Source organism: Rutilus rutilus (assembly GCF_951802725.1).
Source record: "Rutilus rutilus genome assembly, chromosome: 17".
Classification (NCBI taxonomy): Eukaryota; Metazoa; Chordata; class Actinopteri; order Cypriniformes; family Leuciscidae; genus Rutilus; species Rutilus rutilus.
Window position 1 is genome coordinate 14,581,310 of NC_140230.1, and position 26,143 is coordinate 14,607,452.

The 26,143-nt window shown below is 36.6% G+C and overlaps 1 protein-coding gene across 1 annotated transcript in view; it reads left to right on the forward strand.

The window, feature by feature from the left end:
- Positions 1–16,119: 16,119 nt before the first annotated feature.
- Positions 16,120–26,143, forward strand: part of LOC311306929 (dynein axonemal heavy chain 11) — a gene marked incomplete at its 5' end in the record, with an annotated part of 77,016 nt that continues 66,992 nt past the window's right edge. Inside the window, 19 exons of the mRNA XM_084435564.1 lie at positions 16,120–16,335; positions 16,477–16,620; positions 16,861–17,057; positions 17,864–18,053; positions 18,132–18,231; positions 18,700–18,911; positions 19,299–19,532; positions 19,671–19,838; positions 20,369–20,485; positions 20,585–20,722; positions 20,798–20,922; positions 21,008–21,203; positions 21,327–21,431; positions 21,523–21,918; positions 21,991–22,323; positions 23,717–23,971; positions 24,149–24,318; positions 24,449–24,671; positions 25,899–26,015. Of these exons, the coding sequence (XP_084291690.1) occupies positions 16,120–16,335; positions 16,477–16,620; positions 16,861–17,057; positions 17,864–18,053; positions 18,132–18,231; positions 18,700–18,911; positions 19,299–19,532; positions 19,671–19,838; positions 20,369–20,485; positions 20,585–20,722; positions 20,798–20,922; positions 21,008–21,203; positions 21,327–21,431; positions 21,523–21,918; positions 21,991–22,323; positions 23,717–23,971; positions 24,149–24,318; positions 24,449–24,671; positions 25,899–26,015 (3,636 nt within the window). The remainder of the gene's footprint in view (positions 16,336–16,476; positions 16,621–16,860; positions 17,058–17,863; positions 18,054–18,131; positions 18,232–18,699; positions 18,912–19,298; positions 19,533–19,670; positions 19,839–20,368; positions 20,486–20,584; positions 20,723–20,797; positions 20,923–21,007; positions 21,204–21,326; positions 21,432–21,522; positions 21,919–21,990; positions 22,324–23,716; positions 23,972–24,148; positions 24,319–24,448; positions 24,672–25,898; positions 26,016–26,143) is intronic.

Sequence of the window (26,143 nt, forward strand, 5' to 3'; positions counted from 1 at the left end):
GTGCGTGAGAACAATTACTGTTCTTAAAAAGTATTTAGTCATTTATTCACTTGGGAAATCGCTTTTATTCCAAGCAACTTGATTTAGAGTCAATTTAAAGTATAAATTGTATCATGCATATCATACACTTTATGTATTGAAGCTTGCTTCCGTGACGGAATAAAAAAGAAAATTTAAAAAGGTAATTGCGACTTTTTATCTCACAATTTAAAAAAGAATTGCAAGAAATAAAGCAACTTAAATTTCTGACTTTATTCTCAATTGAAAATTATAATCTCGTAATTTTGAGAAATAAAGTCAAAATTGTAAGATACAAACTCGCAATTGTTAAAAAAAAGTTTGAACTGTGAGATAGAGTCATTTATAAATGACCTTTTTTATTTTTTAATCCATGGCGGAAACAAGCTTCCATATGTGCTCAATAATGGAAATAATTGTTATTATTTTTAATTGCTTAAACATATGTGCCAAGTTCTTGAAACACACTCTTTCTATTCAAGTTGGTTTTATATGGTTTTGAAAAACGTTTATACAATTTGCAAGAAAAGTTTCAATTTATTGACTCTAAAAAAGCCATGTTATGCAACCATAAAGTAACAAAATAAAAAAATTTTTTTTTTTTTTTTTGAATACCGGTACATGTTGAACACATCATACATTTAAAAAAGTATTTCCTATAAATATCATGAATTATTCATTCATGCATATTGAATTTTTGGGGGAGTGATTTATATAAACTGAACTAACCTTGCATTATTGACCTTGACACACAGTCATGAGGCTCTGCATCTTCTCTATGACATCATTTCCTGCTTTTTTTCAGCGTTTTGGTCACGCCACATGATCGAGACAGTATTCAGTATTCGCAGTGTTTTAAAATATTAATAGACATTGAAACAGTTTTGCTAATTTTCTTTTTCATGAGATGATGATAAAAGATTATGCCAAATACTTAGGCTTTCCCCCTTTTAATAGGCTACAGGAATGAATAATTCTATGTAGAAGAGATCATTGTATTTATGAATTGCAGTTTTTAAAATGAATATAATGAAAAACACGTGTTTTTGTTTGAAAGAACGTGATAGTTGAATTGGATTACAAAAATTGGATTTTGGATTATCAATGCTTGACCATAATGGCACATTATAGTACATCCCATCTTCTAGCGAACACACGTGATCAGGTGTTCAGGGCTGATGAGCTACAACACACGGCAACAGAGTCCTCTCACTGCCATTCCTACAGTACCATCTGCGTGCCCGGCTCCCTGGCTCTGCACCTACCGGCACCCACACGGCACTAATGATAGTGGACAACTTGTCATTGTGTCCCGAATATGACTCCCGTCGCTATTTATCACGACCTCCCGCAGCCCTGCTGTCGTCAAGACACGGCTGGGAGCTGCTTTTCCCAGACTCTGCTGTGGTTTAGCGAACTCAGCTGCAGGTCTCAGGGAAGGACTAGATTATTAGGGCCTAATGATGAGGTCAGCTACAGGACAAAATCTGCTTAGGAAAGCTGGTGCTCCTGTTTCAGACCTGCCGCTGATGGCAGAACTAATCATGTGTGAAAAGCCATCATGTTGTGGTGGTACCGTTGTGATCCCATATTGCTTTAGAAGCCCACAGGACAGATGAGCACGAGTCAGCGGTGGAATGCGGATGTCGAAAGGTGAAAGAGGCTGAAGCTAGTTACAAAAATTTATGTTTAGAGCAATCCTGCTCCTGAGGGCTGCTGTCCTGCAGATTTCAGCTCCAACCCCAATTAAACATACCTGTACCAGCTGAATCCGAAATCACCCCCTATACCCTCAAATAGGGCGTTATTTGAGGGGACAGCCATTTGTAGTGGTGCCCGAAACCATAGTGGACGTTATCGAGTGCACTCATTCAATCCCACATTGCACTGCAATAACGAGTGTACAACCGACTGCAGCTAAACTCTGCAGGACAGTGGACCTTCAGGATTGAGTTTGGACACCCCTGGTTTAGAGTGTTTATTCTTGTATTAGGTTTCAAAATATGATCATATGGTCGGGTCAAATTGACCCTTACGCTGCATTCACATGGGGTGTCGGCGTTAACACTTATCATTTACTTTGCATTGGTGACATCATGCGTTGCCGAACTGAATTGTAGGATCCGTTGCGTGCAAGTGCCAATGCTTGCGGCAGAAGTTGACAATTTTTCAACTTTAAGCACCAACGCAGGCGTCAGCCAATCAGATCGCCTTGTGCAAATACCCTTGCGCAGACGCTAGCCAATTGCGTTCATGCAGCAAGCTGGAAGTAATGTGATTGGCTGTTGTCACTATGACGGTCGCGTCAGCACACACCCTCCGTAAATGCACCATAACTGGATTCAATCCAATTCACCAAAAATCATACTATCACAAAACAAATCTTTAGCAAACCTTTAACATTAATTCTCACATATTACAAAAAATAATCATGTGGACTATTTTTGTGAAATTGTGAAATTTTCAAACAATATTGTAATTCTTTTTATAACATTTAAATAGAAGAAGAGTAGAGAAGCATTCTATATGTTTGTTTTTCTGAAGCTCAAACAGTACAGAATGGCGTTTTGCAACACCAAGATCAAGGGTTCGATTTCCAGCAAACTGAACATGCATGAACTGATTCAAATACGTTTCTTCAGATAAAAGAATCTGTCAAATGTAAATGTAAATACCCTCAGAGGGTAGTTGAAAAACCTATATAATGAAATACATAATGTGCAGCCTTTAACAATGTAACATGTGGGTCAAATTGACCCGCAAACATCATAATTGTAATAGGAATCGCACTTCCACAACATCAGAGTGTAGTCACTTTGAAGGCATGCTCATGACCCTAAATGGAATAAAAAGTCAACATGTGTTAACATCATATAGGACAACCGGTATTTCTCAAAAAACGAAATGGGTGAAATTGATCGCTATACTAAAAGGTATAAAGGCATAGTTCATTGTTATTGCGTACCTTTTCAAAGCCCACATGCTTTTTTCCCCCACACGGAACAAATAAAAACATCCATGACATGTCATAGTGACCAGGGGCCTCATTTATAAAACTTTGCGTAGGATTTGCGTCAGAAGTGGCGTACGGATGAAACATACTGTAGGACGTGCGTACGCACAGAAATATTCGGATTTATAAAACCGTGCGCACGCACATCCTACGCAGTTTTCCCTTAATAAATCACAATCAATTCTAAATGTAGCGCAGCTTTTGCGGCTTCATGTCACGCCCATAGTTGCCCATAAATAGTCCGTGAAACGCCCACAAGTTAATATTCATAGATTGCGAAATCATGGCAAACACAGAGAGGAAAACCAAGAAACGTAACTTCACTCAATGTGAAGTAGAAATGATCGTTGGCGAGGGGGAAAAGAGGAGTAAAATGTTGTTTGGAGGGCACAGTGTGGGCATTACTAATGCCAAAAAGGCACTTGAGTGGCAAAAGGTTGCAGACGCCGTTAAAGCTACAATATGCAAGAATTTTTTGCCTCTAGAGGGCGCTACATTCCAAACAACAACAACGGCGTAGCTTGATGACGTTGTGAAGGAGCGTGGAATGATGGGAACTGTCGTTTTAAACTCCACCGTGGATGTAAATCAGTCAGACGGGAATCGAAAAATCATGTTCATGGATGAGGCTAAGTTCTTTTTTTATAATGACATGCTTTTTGTGGCGAGGGGGGCGTGGTTCAGCGCGGTCTGTAATGGGAGAGAGAAGAGACGAGCAAGTAGGTCAAATGACGAACACCTGTGTCTTATTGCAGTGATCGGTGTGGAGAGACCGCTTATAAGCCGCGCGCTGGAACGAGAGAGAGACTGAAGAGAAAATTGGACGCAGAGAAAGAAAACCGGTGGATCCGAGCTCTCATTTTTGAACTGTTTTGTGCCGTCGCGGTTGCCACGGTGAATGCGCGTTGTGCACGACTTTTGTTTGTTTTGCTTTATTTTAATGAAGTACGAGTCCCAGTCACGCCGATCCCTGTCTTCTTCCTTCCTGACTCGTGAACCTCATCACACTTTTATTTCATTAAAATGAATTAACCGCAAGAAAAGTAAGGTTTAATACTAATTTGGTTATCATAGATGTTACTGTATGTCGAATTCATTGTTGTGATAACGCTGCGCAGTTTTACGTGTTCTAAACAATTGTTGTAAAAGTACATTCGAACATACACACATCATTTGCCAAAATACTGATTAATCTTTATGTATAACACATGCTATATTTATTTACATGGCCATAAACACCAGATAAACAATGTCAATAAACTAAACACAAATCTAAAGCAATAATACTTCCCTTACATAAACATAACTATTACCGAATGCTACATTTGGAAAATATAAAATTAAGCATGCTTTGTCGACAGAACCAGCTGCAATCGGTAAAGAATAATTGTGTTCCATAACGACTGCACAAAACAAGCTAACGTTTGTTGCTTGATAGACGCTACAACTACAACTTCCGCATTTGTCCAGGACTCCACGCAGTACGAGCGGAAACCGAGGGTAACGCGGATATGACGCAATTGACTGGCGACTCCCAGCTCCCCCCTGCTCTAACGCCCCGTTTCCTTGGTTAAAATCGCAATTTTCTCACGATTTAAAAATAGTTGGAAACATTTGGGATATTGTAAGTAATCAACTTAACAAAATATATAACACTGGCCTTGAGATTATGGGATATTTTAATGCAAAATTCTTGCATATTGTACCTTTAATGCTGCAGCCTCACAACCTCGGACCGTGGCCGAAATAAAAAAGAAATGGTCGGACATCAAAGTCTTCTTGCTGTCTGAAGATGCGTTCACTTCGAATCCTTCCATTTGCCACATCTTCTAAGAGCGCAAGATCAGCCATTGTGCGTCATTACGCATTGTGATGGCATTTTATTACCATCCATTTGATTGCATCTGACAAGCTACAGATGTGTTATGAGGATGAATTGCATAACATGCCAATATTATTGCAGAACATATTTTGCAAATATGTGTTCATTTGCATTTCTGTTGTAATCTTCGTTTGATTTGGTTTGTTTTACACTGCAGATCGATCAAACGGGTGTTCGGGCTGTTAATTGTAAGACTTGCTTTGTGAAGTCTTCATGTTATTTATGAGAGGCAGTATTGCCATTTCTTTTACACACCGGTCTACAGTTTCACACACTTTCACGTGTTTCTTCCATCTGCCGACGGTGTCGCCATTTCTCATTTCACCCGTTTTTGTGCGTACGCCTGGGTCAGAGTTTGCGTGAAGGACCGCACATTTTCCTGTCAAGTTTGCTTTTTATAAATACCAATTATTGCGTAGAGAGCGGCGTACGCCTTCTTTTGTGCGTACGCAACGTTTATAAATGAGGCCCCAGGACCTTTTCAAGTAAAAAAAAAAAAAAAACACCCAAAATGTTTTATAACCATTTCTATACGTCTCGATTTCATTGTACATCAAGAGCTCGTAAAGATTCTTAAAAAAAAAAAAAAAAACGCATTTTGTGTCCCACAGGAAAATGACCACCATGAAAGTTTGAGACATGATAATGAGTACATTTTTATTTTATTTTTTTTACTTTGGGGAAGAATGCATTGAAGGTACCAACCATAGGCAAATGTCTCTGCAACAAGGTACTGAAATACACAGTGATAAAACGTGTTGAACACTTCACTCTCCATTTGATTTGCAGTGTTCCTTAATGACATGACACTCGACAATCTGATTTCATCAGCACTTAAGGTCCCACTGAGCATGAGATTACAGCACATTGACAAACATGCAGGGAGGATGCCGAGAGTGACCGGGGGGCTTCAAATTAAATTACATGCACATTTCAAACTCTCAATGGGAGGCCATCGCGAATTAGAGCATGTGATGGATGACACTGCCTCCCAAAATCTGACGAAATACACTGGTGTATCTCCTCTTGCTCTGTGGAAAATGTTCTCCTAGCTTTTGATGCTAATGACAATAGAGTTAAATGAACCATTTTGCTGTTATTGTAGTTATTTTATGTTATGTTGTTTTTTTTTCTCAAGGTATCATAGGAATTCCATGAGTACTGCACTAATAATTTCCCACTGCTCCAGAAACACCTTCACAATCCACAGATCTCATTCAGATGGAGTGAAATTAATGACTTTAATGTGTGATGCTGACATGCATTACAAACAATTGATTCAAGTTCCAATTACCCTGAGCTGAGAGGAGCTTTTGACCCATTTAAAAACACACTATCAAAGCAACCTTTCATAAGCTCTATGGGTAATCACTGTATAATGGCTCGAGAACTTACCAAATGGCACACGGTTTTTCTTTTTTATCTCTGTTTCTCTCTCACACGCAAGTGTTATTTTAGACAATAGAAAACACAGATATTCCCAAGTAATTAGCACTGTAATGTTCGGGAGTAAACGACGATGCTACTAATTTTATTATATTTTTCAACAGCTACTTTCAAAACACTGTAGCTTTTTAAGAAATCATTTTTTGTGTCATATTGTAGGCCTGCTATGTAGATTGTAATCAATCATTCTCTTAACATTTAGCAATTCAGTTCAATAAAGCTTTATTGGCATGGCAATTGGAGTAGTATTGGTAAAGCAAAGTATCTTTCGCTATCTCTAGTAATGAAGTCTGATTGATAAAAACTGATAAAACACTGATGTTTATCACTGTCTTTGATTCAGTGGTTTTAGTTTTATAGTGTAAATTTGAAGCTGTCACCCCAAATGAGATACGGTAGGCTACTTAGTTTTGTGCCTGAAAAATACTTTAAAATACTTTTAAAATTATTTAAAAGACCGTGTGCCTTTTCAGTAAAGTTTTTAGCAGCTTAACTGCTTTAAACTACTAATTATGAGTTGCTCAATCCGATCTCTGTTTACTATTTTACGTACTGTAGGAGCGATTTATATGCAGTTGTGATTTGTACAGAGGTGTCAAGTAACGAAGTACAAATACTTCGTTATCTTACTTAAGTAGAAATTTGGGGTATCTATACTTTACTGGAGTAATTATTTTTCAGACGACTTTTTACTTCTACTCCTTACATTTTCACGCAATAGGCTACTTTCTACTCCTTACATTTAAAAAATAGCCTCGTTACTCCTATTTAATTTCGGCTTGTTTTCATTCCGGCTTGTCGTCGTTAAAAAAAATTGGCCAATTACACAAACGGTTTAGATCTGAGTCCCGCCTCCTGAATACACATCGCTAAACTGATTGGCGTTGTGTTTTCTTTCTAACTTGTGAGAGGCTGTAGTCACATTTGGTTGTGCGAAGCGCCAAAACTCCTCCGAAGGAAACCTAGATGCGGTAAGCGAGGGAGAAATCGGGGCAAATCGCGTCAAATATTGATTCAGAGAGAGAGAGAGAGAGCATTAATTGCATTTTCCTTACATTACTTTTACTTTTATACTTTAAGTAGTTTTGAAACAAGTACTTTTATACTTTTACTTGAGTAAAAAGCTTGAGTTGATACTTCAACTTCTACAGAAGTCTTTTTAAACCCTAGTATCTATACTTCTACCTGAGTAATGAATGTGAATACTTTTGACACCTCTGGATTTGTATGAACGTGATTCTTATAAAAACATTTTTTGTTGGAAAAAGTGAGCATGAAGGTCCACCCCTAAACCTGTCCGTGGGGCGCAATCAGATCTTAAGAAAACATATGAATGAGATTGTACAAATTCATACAAACTAGACCCAAATTTGCCAAAACGTAAAATAGCTATATTGCCGGGAGAATGTGTTGGACCTTGTAGCCCAGCACTTTTTAGAAGCATAGAATATCAATAAACATCAGAATATCACATGAATATCATTCTGAATTCATAAGATCGACGAAGGAATATGAATGACACCAGATTTTGCGACCAGCAGTAGCAGGTTCAAAAGGCATTGTGTGATTCTTTGGCAGCTTAGCTAATTAGCATTAGCATTGCATCACAATAGAAGGACAAACTTTTGTGTCAGCACTGAATGCTTTTCTCTATTGATCTTTTTTCATGGGACATTCAGAGACCTTCCTCTCTGTGATATTATTCTTGAAACTACATACAAAGAAGCTGAAGTAGAGATATTTGTTTGTGGTATAATGTTTGCATCAAATGAGTAAAATGCCTATAAAATATCTAAGAGCTCAAACTGTCTGTCTCTGTCGCTCACTGAACGAAACACCGTAAGTTATTAAACTCCATCCCAGCCACGTTAAACTGCCACCTGATACATTTCATGATCTGGGAAGGTCCAGTCTGCCTCTGGTCACACAGCAGCTGCCCGGGACTGGGGCAATTTGCCCATTTTAGCTCCCCGCGAGTTTGTGCCTGTCAGTGGGTTAGTTTTGTTCCCGAGGTCAATTAGCGAGCCCTACCTTAGCCTGCAGCTAAAAGGCTACTAATGGGAGGATGTAGGGCACTGAGGGAATTCACCTGAGAGGTGTAGAGAGATCCCCGCAGAGCTTTAATTTGAGAGGAAAGGGGAGGTGGGGATGGTGGACGGGGGGGGTGGCGTGGGGGGGGGGATGGAAGACCTCAGAAGCTTTTGCACTGGGCTTCATTGTTACTGCTGGCCGTTTGATCTTAAAATAATTTACTTAATAATCTCACAGCGGGAGCAATAGGTGCTGCTCGATTAGGCTGCCAAGTTTGTGAGAGAGTGTTTAAAGGGGGAGCAGGGGAGAGATACACAGGGACAGGGAGGATTAAAACGATTCGGCCTGGTTCCTATGGGAACAAAAATTTCCCAGCATCAGGGTTTTTAGGGGTTTCAGCGCCTCTCACCCAAAAACACATTCCGCAAGTCTAATTTTAGGAGCAGAATATTTCAAAGCTTTCAAAAGGAAGTTACCACCATCATCTAGTGGTTCTCAACCTTTTTCACTTGAATATTTGAAAGCCCTCTTATATTTCTTCTGGTATGTAATTAACCAAAATGTTTTGCTATATTAAATAATTTAACCATGATTTATTTTGTGTGTTCCACATTCTGTATGTTCCTCAATAAAAACAGCATTATTGAGGGGGAAAAGGAAGTATATAATTCCAGTTTACATCTGTTTTTTTAATTAAGCTTTTTCAAATAAGTCTCATGCATGACCCTCTTGGAAGTTTGCTGAGGCCCCCTTGTTGAGAACCACTGATGTAGGGGCAAAAATGTTTAGTTCAGTTATTGTTCAGAAATGTAAATCTGATCTTATCATAAAAATATTATATTAGTACATTAAAACATTAAAATATTTGTATTACTGCTGTCAAAACGATTAATTGCGAGTAATCGCGTCTAACATAAAACTTTGTAAATATATATGTGTGTGTGTGTGTATATATATATATATATATATATATATATATATGTATACATACACAGTGGTGGCCAAAATTATTACAACACCTGACAGATCTGAAAATATTGACCTTTTTTGCCTCCAAAACATGATTTCATTTCATAATGTTCATGAAACATTCAGATAGTTGCTCTGAGCACAACAAATATCAGATTAAGTCGTTGACAGTGACAGTGAAATCTTGTTTTTTGTAAGGAAAATTACCTACATCTCCTTATGATGGCTCTATTCTATGGTTTATAGAGCCTAATCATGACTTTGTAAATATTTCATTCATGTTATGTAATGGCCAATTCAACAAAAACAACTGAAACCTCTCAAACATGCCAAGTGTTCTAATAATTTTGGCCACCACTATATATACACAGTGGTGGACTAAATTATTAGAACACTTGGCATGTTTAAGAGGTTTCAGTAGGTTTAGTAGGTTCAGTAGGTTAGATGCGATTTATCGATTTTACAGCAAATTTTAATAAAATTTTTTTTATATTATACTAAAAATGTAATTTATTTAATTTATATTATATGTTTAGTAATAACAAATTAGTGAGAGAAAAAAACACACAAAAAAGTGTCATGTTTTCCTCACCCAAACTGACTCGATGAAATATCAGTACTATGGCGCTTCAGTAGTCTGCGGCTTCTGTCCTGCAAACAGAGGCTAATCACAGTAATGATGGGGCCCTATAAGCAAACCCCTGCCCCATCATTTACTTCAACCCAAATCTTAACCACAGGCCTCTTTTCATCATTAGTTTTTATGAAACTACATGAACTGCAATTATATTTAATGGAAAACGTTAAAAACTCATTTTAATTTCATAGAGGAAATTGAATAAAATGCAGGATATTGATTGACTCATGCTCGCTGTGTTTTGTGGTTTTAATTTTGGTGTCATCCGAATATGGCAACGCGCCTGTCAGACAACTGTTTGAAAAAAAAAACGATTGTCCTGTTTCTTTAGGTTAGTTTAACCGTTACAAATATATAGAAATGCACATATTTGAGTATTCAGATGCTCAGCTTCATCAGAATGTGAGATTGTAATTGTTGCAAACAATGTCAGGCAACACAATTACATACATATCCATGATGAATATGCATAACAAAGACCAGCTGTGTGTATTGCATTGGAATACAGAAAAATGCAAATGTGTCTCAATTCAGTGGACCCAAAAGGGAGAGAGGACCCATAAAGAGACGGTGACCTTAGGCAGTTTGGTCACCAAGGCCAACTAGGAGAAAAAGTCCAAGGTTGCTGGGGTCATTAGCCTAGAAAGGCTGTTTCCCATAATTGGCATAAATGCCTTCAATCAGGAGCACAGAGTAGAGAGCTGACCTCTGTCGCTTATGTTAGGCACTGGATGGGGGGCTGGAGCAGTAATGCGCCCATTACAAGCTAGTGAAGTCCAGGTGAATTGGTGTTGCCATTTACTGCACACCCCCTGGCATACAGATAGAAATAGAGAGAAAAAAAGAGGGAGGATTGAGGGGAGGGAAAGGAGAAGACGAGCTCTGATATCACTGTTACTAAATCAGAGCGAGGGGATGTGAATGCAAATCAGACTGTTTGTATGGCGTCATGACAGTGTGTTGAAAACATTCATTTGGCAGTCTTTCAATGGTGCAGGACTATGCAAAACCAGCAAGTGGCAGAATCTGTATATGTATTATGGAATCTGAAACATTTTTATATGTATTCGGATGTAATCCTGCAGAGGCAGGGCCTAAACTGGAAGTGTGTAATGCTAAATTAAATGCACATTTTTAGAAGTAACTTTTTACACTCATAGTTTCCATATAACAAATATGCATTGTGTAATTCATAAAATTACTTATTCTCTTTTTTATCACAACCTTTATGTACAATACAACTAGTAGCCCATAGGTGGCAACATGTGGCTTTTTTATTTTTTTTTGCCATTTTGAGGAAGTGAGTAAGAGATAATAAAAAAATTTGTAAAAAAATAAAAAAACAGTGAATGAGTGTTTGTCTAAATGGATTTACTTGCGACACAAAAAAAAGTTTGTATCCAACATATTGGTTGGAAAGTGTAACCGGACCCTAAAAAAATAATTAAAAAAAACATAGATTTTGTAAAAAATGTTACTCTAAACATGTAAGATTTCTGATTTAAAAAGGATATCCAAAACGTGGCCATCTGATTTTAAATTGAAATTACACTGAGCAGTTTTCATTCATAAAGTTCACACTGTAGTGATACAGATTCACCATTGTGCTGTAATTTTAAACATTAAAAATCGCTGTTGGTTGGATAATCAGTCTAACGATAAATTGTTATTCGTTTCTTTCTGACATCCTCTCGATCCGTAATATAGTATAGGCCTATAATATGTATATAATACATATATAAATTCAGGATAAATTTCATAATTCTATTATATATATATAATATATATGTATATATATGAATATAAATGTATGTATCTTTGAGAAAACATTCTACTGATTCTCTGCCTGTGGCAATACAAAAGTACAATGTTGTTTTTTAAAGTTAGGCAGGAGGTTTCAAGATTAGTTTATGTTAAGATGAGATTTATGTATTTTCATGTTGGGACACAACTTAGAATGTAGTCATCGATGCCAAAGTGTGTTCATTCACAACCCTGCTGGTAAATCTTACACGACTATGTGGCTACGGCTTTAAACACAATGACATCTTCACTTCACACTCCTCAGGCAGAATTTAATATGCTGCTGGCAAAGTCTGGCTTTACACTCACAAAAGATGTGCACTTGAGACTTCAGCCCCCTTGTAAAGTGGACACCGAGGCGGGAAGTGCACACTGAAGAGGAAAGCAAACAGTCAACGGCATTATATTACCATTCTGATGAACTCATACTCATAAACATAATTTAGTGGCTTTGTAGATATTACAATAATAAATAGCTATGCTACTTTAATAAAATATAGTTTTAATGCTTGTTTGAGAAAGACATACAAAAATAAATGCCTAAAATTATTTAACTTTTTTTTTTTTAGAGCTTTTGGTTATAGGTCGAGGACACATTTGTTGCTTTATATTGACAGTATGTGTTCCATTGCAGTGATAGTCTCTTAATAATGTTGGCACATATGTGTGCGCTAATTCCTACTAATAGTTAGCTGATATTTGTAGTGGATTCAAATCAAATTAGTCCACATTACTTACATAAATATTGGCTCACTCAAATCTTTGAGTTACTTAAACTTGTTGGATCTACTCAGTATTTGTCATTGTACCAAATAGTTATCAGATCTTAAATTCATAATTTGTTTGCTTATTTACTTAACTCATAAGGTTTATTTAATTGATTTAATTGAATTAATTAGATGTAAAAACATCAATTTTTAGAGTGTAGAGGACTAAAGTCTTTTTCGTCCAGTTTTTACTCCCTTATAATGTTTTGTTAACATTCTGTAAATGAAATAAAAAGTATTTATTGTTGAGTATTTCCTTTCCTTCCGTTTAAAATAATCAGAAACCTGTTATTGTACCTGAGAACTTGAAACAGCTTATCATAATAATGATTCAGATTACACATTGGAAAAACATGTCAGAGCCAGAAGGGTTATTTGAGTATAGCCTATAGATGTTTTTCATTCAGCAAACACTTTAAGCAATTTAGAGTAAGAATTCTTTATAATTTGAAAACTTTTCAGCTGCGGTTGGATAGCCGAGTCTACTTTGCAGTCTTGGATGAATTTTTTAAGCATTTATTGACCCATCCTCTTTGGGCAGTGAAGCCAGTGTGCAGAATGTGTCGGGATCACAGGGTGTGCATATTAAAACTTTTATTCTGGCCTCAGAAGCACCTGTGATCTCTCTGTACTAAGTGCCGGGCTGCAAGGTCGTAAATCACGGGCTGTGAGAGGAATATCTCATCGGCTGCCAGTGTTGGGCCGCCTGTGCTGGGATTAAGGAATCAAAAGGCCACGTATAGACTAATGCCACACAGGCCCCTGAGAAATCTCAGACAAAACGGTTCAACGCCACAGACCCTGCACCCCACACTCTGTCATCCCAAAGGGGGAAGCTGGCAGAGGGGTCTATGGGGCATCTGCATATAAAATAACTAACTAAATATATATATGTGTATGTGTGTGTGTGTGTGTGTGTATATATATATATATATATATATATATATATATATATACGTATGTGTGTGTGTGTGTGTGTGTGTGTGTGTGTGTGTGTATATATATATATATATATATATATATATATATATATATATATATATATATATATATATCTCAAATACTACTACTAGGCTACTAAACTGTTTCATCAGTGTTAAAGGTGAGAATAAATTGAAAGTTCGGATACGGTCACATTACACTGTGTGATAATGCACTTGGTTTATGAGAAATAGTATGCTGTTTTAATCTTCTTTAAGGTCAATAGGGTATACCTCCAGTCTTTTCGGGGTTTATTAAAAAGGATAAAGCTTCCGACTGGACACATGTGGGTAACGCATTTCCTGTGGGAATGCTCAAAATCTCTCTCCTCCCTCTCCCTACACAAACAAACGCTACTTTTTGCCCTATGGGGTTAATAATAACATTATGTGTCATGTTAGCATGTTCTAATAAAATGCTCCCGCAGTTTTATTTATTCAAATTCGAAACTCCTGGAATTCCTTCCCCGCCTCAAGGGAATGTTCCAGAAGTGATCATACAGTTTATCAGCCTAACCTGAAGAGCAGCCAGTTTGTTCAGGAAGGAATCCGTGGCTACTCGCCATCAAAAATAAAATAAAAAAGGCGTTTATTACCTTCCAAGTGGAGCACTTCAGTCTGTCCTATCTTAAGTGAGGAACACTTAAAACAAGTAGGCTAAAGCAAGATAAGCAGCGGCTGTTGAATGGTTACTTCCTCTCGACCCCTGGAGGACGTATCCATCAACAGATGCCCTCGGGTGGAGGATAACAAATTTGTTCTTTTATGAAGCTTGCATAACACCGCGGGGCCACTCATAGGAAGGCCGCATGTGGCCGGATATCGCATTCTGTTCAGTTCAAACGACATTCCCATGGTTTCCAAGAGTGTTAACGCCAGGAGGAGCAAGTGACTTCCATTGGAAGTATGTGACGTGCTTCGGCGCGAAGCCTCAGAGAATTTGCCACAAACAGTGACTGTGTCTGAAATCATTGGAAATCGCGCACTGGCTCATTGCATACAGAATGTTAGGACTCTAGGGAACAACGAGTGAGCGAATATATAAACGGATAAATAGTCTAAATTAGTGTATATTTGAAAATAAAAGTCCAATCCGATATATTTTGAGGCTAACAATAAGAGACGCAAAAGATATTTAGGCTACTAATTATCTCCGCTAGTTTTTATATTGACTCCTCATGCTTAAATATGTTCCTTAGATTTAGTTAGAAACTACCAATTATGTGGCAAACAGTTCCCAAAAGGAGGGCAGAATTGTAAGGAGCTTCCAGCGCTCATCAGGCAGTGTGATCAGGCACAGCACGTCTGTTCGTCGACAGCACTGCAGTCAGCGCTTATTAGTGTGTTTCAATGGTCCAGGCCCCTAGAGGGCATTATTGGTGCACTCACGTGAAAGTCAGCAGAGGCCTTCTGAAGAATTCATTTAACACTCAGTTACACAACTTGTGAACAGGGAATCTTCCGTTGTGCAACAATGGAAGTGTGTGAGAGACATACAGTAGCCTAGAATGTAACATCACATGTGCACATGTAATCATCAGTTTTGTTGGGCTGTTTTTTTAAATGCTAATTGAAATCATTTAAAATCTTAACAATGGCCTATATCAGTTTGAGAAGTATTAAGAGTGCTATATTTTTTTTACTTCTTAAGAATATACATTTATTTTTAAGAATGTTAAAATTTGAATTTGCAAGAAGAATGACACAATAAACATGCATCAGTAGATTTTTATATTTTTTCAATAGGGGTGTATTTTAAATATTTTTAGATTTGAGTAGGTGTTACCACTTTTCCATGCCATTAAGAAATAAATGAATGAAAAAAAAAAAAAACGACAATTTGTTAAGAAGTATTAGGCGTTTCTTCATTTTTTTTTTCTTCTTTCTTTCTGCGGATATTTCAAATTAATTTCCTGGGAACTTGGTATTGTTTTACTTGGGGAAAACAATATTACAAACATTAATAAGTATTTGCAGTGGATTTTGTGTCAGCTGAAATGTCTTGTCTCTCATTCGAAATCTATGGCCTATATTATCAAAATATCATAGGGAAAAAAGGAGTTAACATAATCATGTAAACTCACGCTCAATCTCTCACACCTTTTTTGTCCTGATGGTTTCCATCCTGTTTGTTTCTTCCTTCCTTCATCCCTTCCTTCACTGTACAAAGTGATCAGTTGACTTAAAAAAGATATAAAAAAAATAAATAAAAAGTTTATTTACTTAATAATTTTAAGGTAACGGGTTTCCTCAGTTTTTTTAAAGTTAAGTCAACTGATCAATTTTTACAGTGTTCCTTCCTTTCTTCTGTCAAATGAGACCAACTTTTTGGTTTGAATGACTGTCGTGTGGCCTGGGTGGGGGTGCATGTTAGAAGGTAACCAAGGAAACTGGACGCTGTACCGCCTCTTTTTGCACTGTTTCCGAATTAAATCTCTTCAGCGTACATGAAACGCAATATGTAAACACGTGACACTGCTCGCGTTCCTCATGCTTTTAGTTAGAAAACACGCGTCAACTTTTTAAAAATAGGTTTTTGGACTGTTTGCGTCCGTTCCACAAGGACAACAAACATGTCAGAAGAGGAAGAAACAGCTTTTTCGGAAGACCTCAGGGTGCAGTATTTAGGCGAGACAATTTGCCGGATGCTCAGACTCGAAACTGATACGTGGGAAAAATGTGTCAACGCTGAAAAAAACAAAATACTTTTTACAACGTTTTTCGAAACGCCTATTAGACTGTTATTTTTCAGCGTAACAGCGTCCAATACTCTCGCTGTTTCTACAGAGGTAAGTGACCAAAAAGGCCTCGTTGTGTGTTTACATTTCTGTCTGATATTAATATAGGCCTATTCAGTGCATGCAAAATCATAAATCACAGGTGTATTCCACACAGCAACAATTACCCGTTGTTTTATATGTTCACTTTAGGCTTGTCATCTCTGTAAAGACAAGGAAGTTTACATTCTCAAAAAAGGAAATGCCCCCATCCTCCCACAAAACTATAGGGGTTCTTTACTTTTTGGGGCGCTGTCACCTTCCTTTCTGCCACAGCTGTCGGACACCATGGAGAAGGTAATGAACACTTGTAGACTCTCAGGTCCACAACTGTTTGATTTGCTGTCAAAAAAGTAAATAAATAGGCTACACAATGAAATGGAATATTAGCAGGTATGCCCACCATCAAGTGTGGAGTGTTATATTTTCATCTTTCGGAACAGAATTGAAAAGAAGTATACAATTTGAATGTATAAGCCTAATAATTTCCAGTTAAGTGTTAAAAGGCTTTAAAATTTGTCAATATTTTGCATTAAGGTGTGTCTGCCACTTCTGTCGAACAAGAAGAATCACCAAATGTGGCCGAATATAATATCACAGGATATGTCACATCACATCGAGAATTTGCAAAGCAAGGTCACCGTGGTGAGAGGACAGTATTATGGCAAAACTGTTCTTCCCATTCCCGCCATCAGAGAATGGATAGATCAATGTCAAGAGGAAACGATCACACTGTATGAGTATTGTTGATTTCTTTTTTTGCATAATTTACAATACTGTTGAAAAGTTTGTGGTCGGTAAGATTTGTTTTGTAAAGAAGAAATTAATATTTTTTATTCAGCAAGGATGTAGTAAATTGATCATAAAGACTAACATTGTTAAAGACAATTTTTTTTTTTTTTTAAATAAATGCTTTCTTCTGTTGTGTTCGTCAAAGAATCCATAAAAAAACATGGTTTTCTCAAAAAATATTAAGCATCATAACTTTTCAGCTGATGGTAATGATAAATGTTTCTTGAGCATCAAATCATCATATAAGACTGAATTCTGAAGGATCATGAGACACTGAAGACTGGCGCAATGATGCTGAAAATTCAGCTTTGCCAGGCCAGCAGAAATAAATTACATTTTAAAATATACTAAGATAGAAAACATTTATTTTAAATTGTAATAATATTTTATAATATTACTATTTTTATTGTATTTTTGATCAAATAAATGCAGCTTTTGTGAGCATAAGAGACTTATTTATTTGACTATTTAAAAAATTAAAAAAAAAAAAACTTACCAACCCTAAACTTTTGAACAATGGTGTAGGTACTTCCCTTAAAGAAGTGTTTGATCACTAAAGCCAGCAGTCATGTATCTTAATTCTGTCTAAAATCTTGGTTTTGGCCTCATTTCAACTAATATGTTGTTTTCTTTCATGTTATTGTCTTGTAATCTGATTTATAGATAGATGCACACAAAGTAATATTAAAAAGCATCAATTGCCTTCATTTTGTCTAAAACAAAAATCCATTTCTTATTTGCAAACAAGGCACAACAGTCGCAACAGAGCCATGATACATGCAGTAGAGTCTATGGTCATCAGCTGGATGCACATGATCCATAAAGTCTTAAGAGCAGACTCTGCTGAATTGATTGTGAAGGGGTTGAACCCTGGACCAAAAGCTGAACTTGACTTCTGGAGGTCCAGGAAAACGAACATACAGAGTATTTATGATCAGGTTTGTCCAGCAACAAGCATTTTTACAGTGTGTAAAGCAGGAATGTTTGATAATGAACTATGTCTTTGTAAACCCCAGCTACAGAATCCTTGTGTTCAGAAAATGATCAGGATTCTGGAAACAATAGACAGCAGTTATTTCCCACCATTCAAAGCTTTGACAGAGGCTGTTTTTAATGGTAAGACATGTGATGGTTCTGCCACATTTGATTAATGCAGTTCAATTTTCTCTTGTTCCTTCTGCTACTTAAAGGGATAGTTCACCCAAAAATGAAAATTCTGTCATCATTTACTCACCTTCAAGTTGTTCCAAACCTGTATGAATTTCTTTCACACAAAAACACAACACAAAAGAAGTTATTTTGAAGAATATGGGAAACCAAACAGTTCATGGGCCCCATTGAGTTCCACAGTATGGGAAAAGAATAATATGGCTGAATAATATCAACTGTTTGGTTTCCCATATTCTTCAAAATATCTTCTTTTGTATTCAGCAGAAGAAAAAATTCATACAGGTTTGGAACGACTTGAGGGTGAGTAAATTATGACAACATTTTCATTTTTGGATGAACGTTCATACGTTTTGCCTTTAATGCCGTTCTGTTAACATTCTGCCCAGTTATCGTTTATGTGTATTTGTCCCTCAGCTTTGCAGGAAGCCAGGGCTATAGATCTTCACCTTCAGCCACTTGGATCATTGCTTTCTCAACTGGAGGAGGATGAGTTCTCATACATCCATACACTCATTCCACCAGTCTTTCATCTTATATTTCTGGTCTGGATTCACTGTTCTTTCTATTGTTCACCTGCACGCATTGTTGCGCTGCTGCAGGAGCTCTGCAACCTGCTCATTCAGCAGGTATGACAATTTGACAAGTCTTTGAATATGCTTAGTGTGTATTATTGGAAAAACGTTTGTCTTCCAAATAAAAGTCATGTCATGTGACCAACATGCATAAACACAAAACTGTGTGTTAAGGTCAATATGTCTCTTAAAATATATATATATTTTATGACAAGGCAGGGTTAGCTCCCTAAATGTTTTTTATTTTTTATTTAAAATAATATAAATAATTCATGATATTTTAAAAAGTACTTTTTACTTTGTACATATTTGAAAATAATGTTTAATGTCCAATAATGTCTATGTGTTATTAATCAATTTGTGAGTCAGCCATGGCTATTGTTAGAATATAGATTAAAATGTTGTTCTTGTAACCAAAATGTCAATCTTTCCTCCAACTAGGCCGCTTCATATCTTGGTGTGGACGAGCTGATGAAAGAAGAGACTGAAGATGCTTTGGAGAAGTTACAGACTGTGGTGGGAGTTTTCAGGTGTGTCAGGGAAACGTTCAAGACATACAGACAGAAATTGGCTGCTTTGGCCAGTCATTATTCCACAGCAAAGTGCTGGGATTTCCCTTCGGCTCTTGTTTTTACTCGATTTGATGGCTTCTTGGCTCGTGTTTTACAGTTGAAGGTAAGCAGTAGATCTTTTGAGGTGTTAACATGTACTTTCACTTTCAGTCACCGTTCAGTTTTATTTGATGCGAGTAGTAATATCCATTACTATTTGTTTTGGGTTGACAGTAACATTTAGAAAAATTATGTTTTCCAGGCCCTTTTCTCCACTATGCTGGAGTTCCAAAGGTTGGAGAAGTTGTTTTTTGGAGGTATCAGAGGAAGAGTTTACACTGAGCAGGTCTCTCGCCTACATACAGAGTTTCTCCAGCTCTGCAAAGACATGAGGGATCAAGAATACAATCCACTCGATTTGACTTCTCAGGTTTTATTCCTTCATGGTTTTATATTCCTTGCTTGAGATAGAATCAGCCATAAGATAACAAAACTCCCAGTAAGTTATATAGAAACAGACATTTGCCATGTTAGCTTAAACCGCTGGATGTCTGGTAGTACAATAGCAATGCCCCACTGAATATGTCAGTGTAGATAACATGATATATGAGTGTTTGATGCAATAACAGATATAACTCTCACTGTTTTCATTTCTGTGAAATATACTGTATACTGGTCTCATTGTGACAGCTCATTTTATGGAGCTTTCTTATAAAGCGTATGTTTGGATACAAATAATGCCTGATTTAGCCAAACCTTTTTTTTTTTTTTTTTTTTTTATCCTCCAAGGCTTAGTGGTCCTCATAAATCATAATTTTTCTTCTGTGTATCATGTAACGTTTTGTTAACACATTATAGTGTATGTTTAAAACTTTTAATGTCATTAGCAAAATGTATTTCAATATCAGCATGCATTGTTTAACAGATAATTACTTATACATTCTAATACATCTGATATAGGATTTTGAAAAAGACTTTTCAAGTTTCCAAGAAAAAGTTGCAGATTTTGATCGACGTCTGTCCAGTATTTTGTGCCTCGCCTTCCAAGATTGTTCAGGATTGGAATCAGTTTTCAAAGTAAGTAATTCCGATGAGCTGGATTTAGGCAAATGATTAGGAAAAGCAGAATATAGCTTAACTTATGTAACCCACCTTTCAATCTGCATATGTTTGAAGCTGATCACTGTGCTCAAGCCCCTCTTGGACAGAGCCATCATAAAGGAAACTTTTATTCCGAATTTCTCCAAAGTGGTTGAACTTTTTGGAGAGGAGCTGGACAGTTGCAAACACCTGTTTGATTCTCATCTTGAGCAGGTAAAGTAGTTGTTTTTTAATAGATTGTAGTTCTTGTACAAAAAGCACCTTGTGTAATTCATCATGTAATTACAGAAAACGAGGAATAAAATGCATTTGAGCAAGAACATGCCTGCTATGACAGGGGCTCTGAAGTGGGCAAAAATGCTTCGAGACAGAATTCAAATCCCTTGGAACAATCTTCGATTTGTTATGGAGCTGTAAGTGTTTTTAAATTCTACTGAGATCAAAATCTTTTTTTTTGTATAATTCAAATGAATCTAAAGAGGTTGGGGCATATTACAGGAGTATGGAAGGAGAAGAGATGGAGCTGGTCTATCATAAATACCTGGAGATGTCTTCTCATTTAGATGAGTATGAGAAGCAGGTCTATTTGAGCTGGTGTAGTGATATTACCCAGGTCTGCCAGACGAACCTGGATTGGCCCCTAATCAAAAGAGATCCCAGCACTGACCTACTGTCAGTTAACGTCAATCAAGAGGTGAAGAAAATACATTTAAAATAAGGCATCAGCATAAGGCATCAATTTCAAATGCAAGAGCGTCTAATTTTGACAATTTGTTCATTGTATTCATCTGCATAATATTGAACTTCTTCACCTTAGCTGATTGCTGTGCTCAAGGATGTGAAACACCTAAAAATCCTTAATCAGATGAACATCCCTTCTGCTGCTTTGAAGGTGTATGAAAATAGAAAGATGTTCTTTAAGGTTAGTGAATGCTCAGCTTGTCTGTTATTAGTTAAATTTGTTTTTTACATTCTGGATGTACATTATGAGTATATAACCTGATCTCCATTAGAACCTTGGGAGCCTACATTTACTGGTGCAGTGGTACAATAAGGTGAAACAGACGACTCTTGAAGTGGAGGCTCCTCTTATAAAAGAGGAGATGGAGATTGTTGACCGGCAACTGCATCAAGCAGAAAGTGAGCTTACATGGCAAAGCCAGAACAGCTGGGACTACATCTGCACACTTCAGGACACAGTCTATCAGCTGGAGAGAAGACTTCAGAAAACTAAAGACAACATTGAGATGATTGACGTTCTGATGAGTGGATGGAGCAAACAGCCGATGTTCTGCAGAAAAGACCTTAAGAAAGACTCGATATTACAACTGGAAGATAGAGCAGCAAGAGTGGCAAAAAGCTACAACAACCTCAGGAAAGATGGAGAAACGATCCATAATTTGTTACAAGTGAGTCAGTCTTTTTTATAGATTATTTTTGTACACATTTTGTCTAACATTTATTTCTTGTATCTTTTCCAGGAGAACATGGTCCTTTTTGCAGCGGATAGTTCTTCAGATGCATGGAAAGCCTATTTGGATCATGTGGATGATATGGTGGTGGAGGGATTTTTCAGTGCTATCTCAACTTCACTGGCGTATTTCATTGAGAATATGGAGAGCTCAGTGAGGCAGGCTCCCCTGTTTGAGTCTCAAATGCTACTGATGGGATCTGAGATTACGTTTAAACCATCTCTGGATCGAGATGGTGGTGATGGACTTTACGAACTGGTGGAACAATTACTAGGTGATGTGTTCAAGATGTCTGCTCAGGTGAAGAGGGTGGCACCTCACCTAAACGTGGAAGACTACCAGGTGAATTTACAGCGGATTCCAAAAGTCTGAGGTCATATTGAAAATCTGGGATTTAAATTAAAATTGAAACCCGGAAATAAATAAGGAATTGAAAGTTTTAGGATTTATACACATTTAAAACAAAGAATTGTCTACATGGTAAATGGAAATTCTGCAGTATTAGAAACATAATATTTTCTAGGTCACTAGTCAAAAAAGCTAATTTTTTTGCCACGTGATCTTTGTTTAAAAATAAAGGGTCAGATTTCTTGCTTGTGCTGAAGATGAAATTGCAGTTGGAAAATGTTCAAATCATGCTTGGAAAACTTGATCATCACGTTTTGCACAAACTTTATGTCAGGTTGAATGCATGCTGCAATTACAGAAAAAGAGATATGTAACACATTTTAAAGGAACACTCCACCGTTTTTTGAAATAGGGCTTATTCACCTTCTTTCCTACATTTAGATAGGTGGGCAAATGCATTTTTGTCTCAGTACATGCATTGTTTTAGTTTGACAGGGTCGGCGCTAGCTTAGCTTAGCATAATGAATGGAATCCTTTGTTGCCAGCTAGCATGTCCTGAGTAAAAGTGATATAAAAAACAAACAAAAAAACACCTAATTACTTCTTGTGGCCTGCGTATTCACAAGAAGTACAGATAGCGATGCAGATTAACACTAGGCGATTTCCTAGGCAGATATTGACTTATATATTAAGGACTATATTAGGGGGAAGCACAGGCGAAGCACTGCTACTTGGGCGTGATATCTCTGCGCCCAAGTAGCAGTGCTTTGCCTGTGCTTCCCCCTAATATAGTCCCAAGTCAATATCTGCATAGGAAATCACCTAGTGTTAATCTGCATCGCTATTTGTACTTGTTGTGAATACGCAGGCCACAAGAAGTAATTAGGTGTTTTTTTTTTATTTTTATATCACTTTTACTCAGGACATGCTAGCTGGCAACAAAGGATTCCATTCATTATGCTAAGCTAAGCTAGCGCCGACCCTGTCAAACTAAAACAATGCATGCACTGAGACAAAAATGCATTTGCCCACCTATCTAAATGTAGGAAAGAAGGTGAATAAGCCCTATTTCAAAAAACGGTGGAGTGTTCCTTTAAGAATTTTGACAAATAATATCAATAAAAAAAATTTAATAAAAAAATATATTTCTTTGTTATATTAACAATGTAAATGAATTGATACTCTTAATATAACATGATAATTACAAATATTAATATAATTTGAATGAATAAAATGCATTTCGAAAAGTGTAAAATAGAATAATTTTCACAGATATTTGGTCCACTTTCTTTCTCTATTCCTGTCTAATCTATATCAGAAAGATTTCTTGCAGTAATGTTTTTTGTTTTGTTTTTTGTACATAATATTTTTGACTTTATGCATTTAGGTTGACGTCGAGGACATGTTTGACCTCTTAGATCTCCGGCATGAAGTGATGGAGAGAGTTGATGAAGTCATGAAGAAAGCCTTACAATACCAGGACACATTTATCCGCTACGGTCCCCTGTGGCTTGATGACAGGGTTGAGTTTCTCAGGCAGTTCCTCCTCTATGGTCATGCACTGACAGCTCAAGAGGTGGAAGCATTTGGAGAGGATGCATTTCCAGAAAATCCTCCCACCACAGTGCAATTCAAAGAGCAGGTGAAACTACACTGCTTTTAATGTTTCTCCATGAATATCAGCTTTTGAAACAGAGTTACTAATTTGGTACAGCATATATTTATATCTAAATGGAGATAGATGTCTGTCCATACACTGTTTTAAGAGCAGTATGAAGGGTTTGTCATTTTATTAGTGAGATGTCTCCTTTCACAACAGATGAATCATTATGAAGAATTGCATGCAGAGGTCAGCCGTTTGGAGGATTGGCAGGTATTTAATGGTTGGTTTAGAGTGGATATCCGTTCATTCAAGATGAGTCTTTTAAACATAATAAAAAAATGGAGCTGGATGTTTAAGGAGCACCTGATGTCTTATGTAACCGGCAGGTGAGAGACCTTTCCGTAATTACATAGAAAAAATCACTTTAATGCCCCAATTTTCCTCCAAACTCCAAATGCTGTACTCAATCAATAAACGCAATTGATTTCTGCTGGTTTGTAATCTTGATGTCTTCAGTATTGCTGAACTAAAGGAGTTCATGCTCCAGGCGGAATCTAGGCTTAAAGAGCCGGTGTGTAGTGGAGACTACCAGGCTCTTGTACAGGTGATGGGTTTCCTGCTGGCTGTCAAAAACAGGCAGTCTTGTACTGACCAGCTTTTTGAACCTGTTCGTGAAGTGGTCACTCTTCTGGAGCAATATGGAGAGACCCTATCTGAGTGTGTCCATATGCAGCTTGAGGTGAGAGTATTTGACAGCCCCATGCATTAAATTGATTAAAATGTTATATATATATATATATTTTAGAAAAATCTGTTCTTTTGAACTTTCCATTCATCAAAGATTCTTGAAAAAGCGTATAATATTTCACAATATTACTGTTTTACTCTATATTTGATCAAATAAATGCAGCCTTGTAGAGCATAAGAGACTTGCAAACATTACAAAAAACATTAGAATATCTTACCGACCTCAAATTAATCTGTAAATGAATCTTTAATCTCTAAATTAAATTTAAATAAAAAAAAAAAATTCTCCAACAGTTTGAGACCACTAGTAAAAAAGTTTTTATTTAGCATTTTTCTCACTCATTTTTATTTCATAATTGCATAGTATTTTAAGTTAGAAGTCAGTTTTATATTTAGTTTTTAATGTAATTTAGAGAATTTTTCAAAAAAGTATCTTTTTATACATTATATCCAATATTGATACTGGATATTGATAGTGGTTATTTATTTGTGCATTTAAATGCTCATGTTCCCGATTCCCTATTTTAATCTAATGCTGACTTGAAGCTAATCTTACTTAATAATTGAATAACACTGTTAATAAATAGATAGTGCTACTGTATATATAATATCAAAATGATTATTCATCTTTCATACTGTACATTATAATGATGCTAGGGGGTGCACTGATATGAACATTTTGGCCGATAACCGATATATTTATATAATTTTTGAGAGCAAAAACAAAAGTCTCACCATTAAATCCATGACCCAAGCACACAATTATAATGATGTTCTCATTATAATTTTATGTAGCTTATATGACATGTTGCACTTAACTGTAATTTCCTTTTTGAAATGATTTCAAGCAAGTCAACAACATCGAACAGTGCGCATCTGAAGTGTCTCAGCTGAAGGAAGTAATCCATTATTTATCTAATGTTCTTATTGGGCCAATAACCATAACATTTAAAATTAACACATATCAGCGGATACCGATATGGTGGCCGATATATCGTGCATCCCTAAATTATGTGATGCCTAAATTCACTTTAACATTTAAAATGATTGATTTGTGTTTTTATTATTAATTTATTTAGGCAAAATAGTATAGATTTTTTTATATTGGCCAAAACATTAAAATAATTATTGGATTATATTTGTACTGTCTAGCATTTTAACATTCTTGCATCCCTAGCTGTAAACTATTCTGAATGAAAAGCTTTTACTTAACCATCAGGAGTTGCCAGAGAAGTGGAACAGCATGAAGAAGTTGGCCTGGACAGTGAAACATGAGGTTGCTCCTCTTCATACTGCAGAGGTGGCCGTTATCCGTAGGAAGTGTTTGGCCTTTGAGGTGAGGGTCCTCATTTGCTAAGTTTTAATATTTATTAAAAGTGTAAACTTTGACTTTAAGCTAAATTAAATGTTTTTAGGTTTGGAAGTCTGAAACTTTTTATAGCAACTTCAGGTTAAATATGCTTA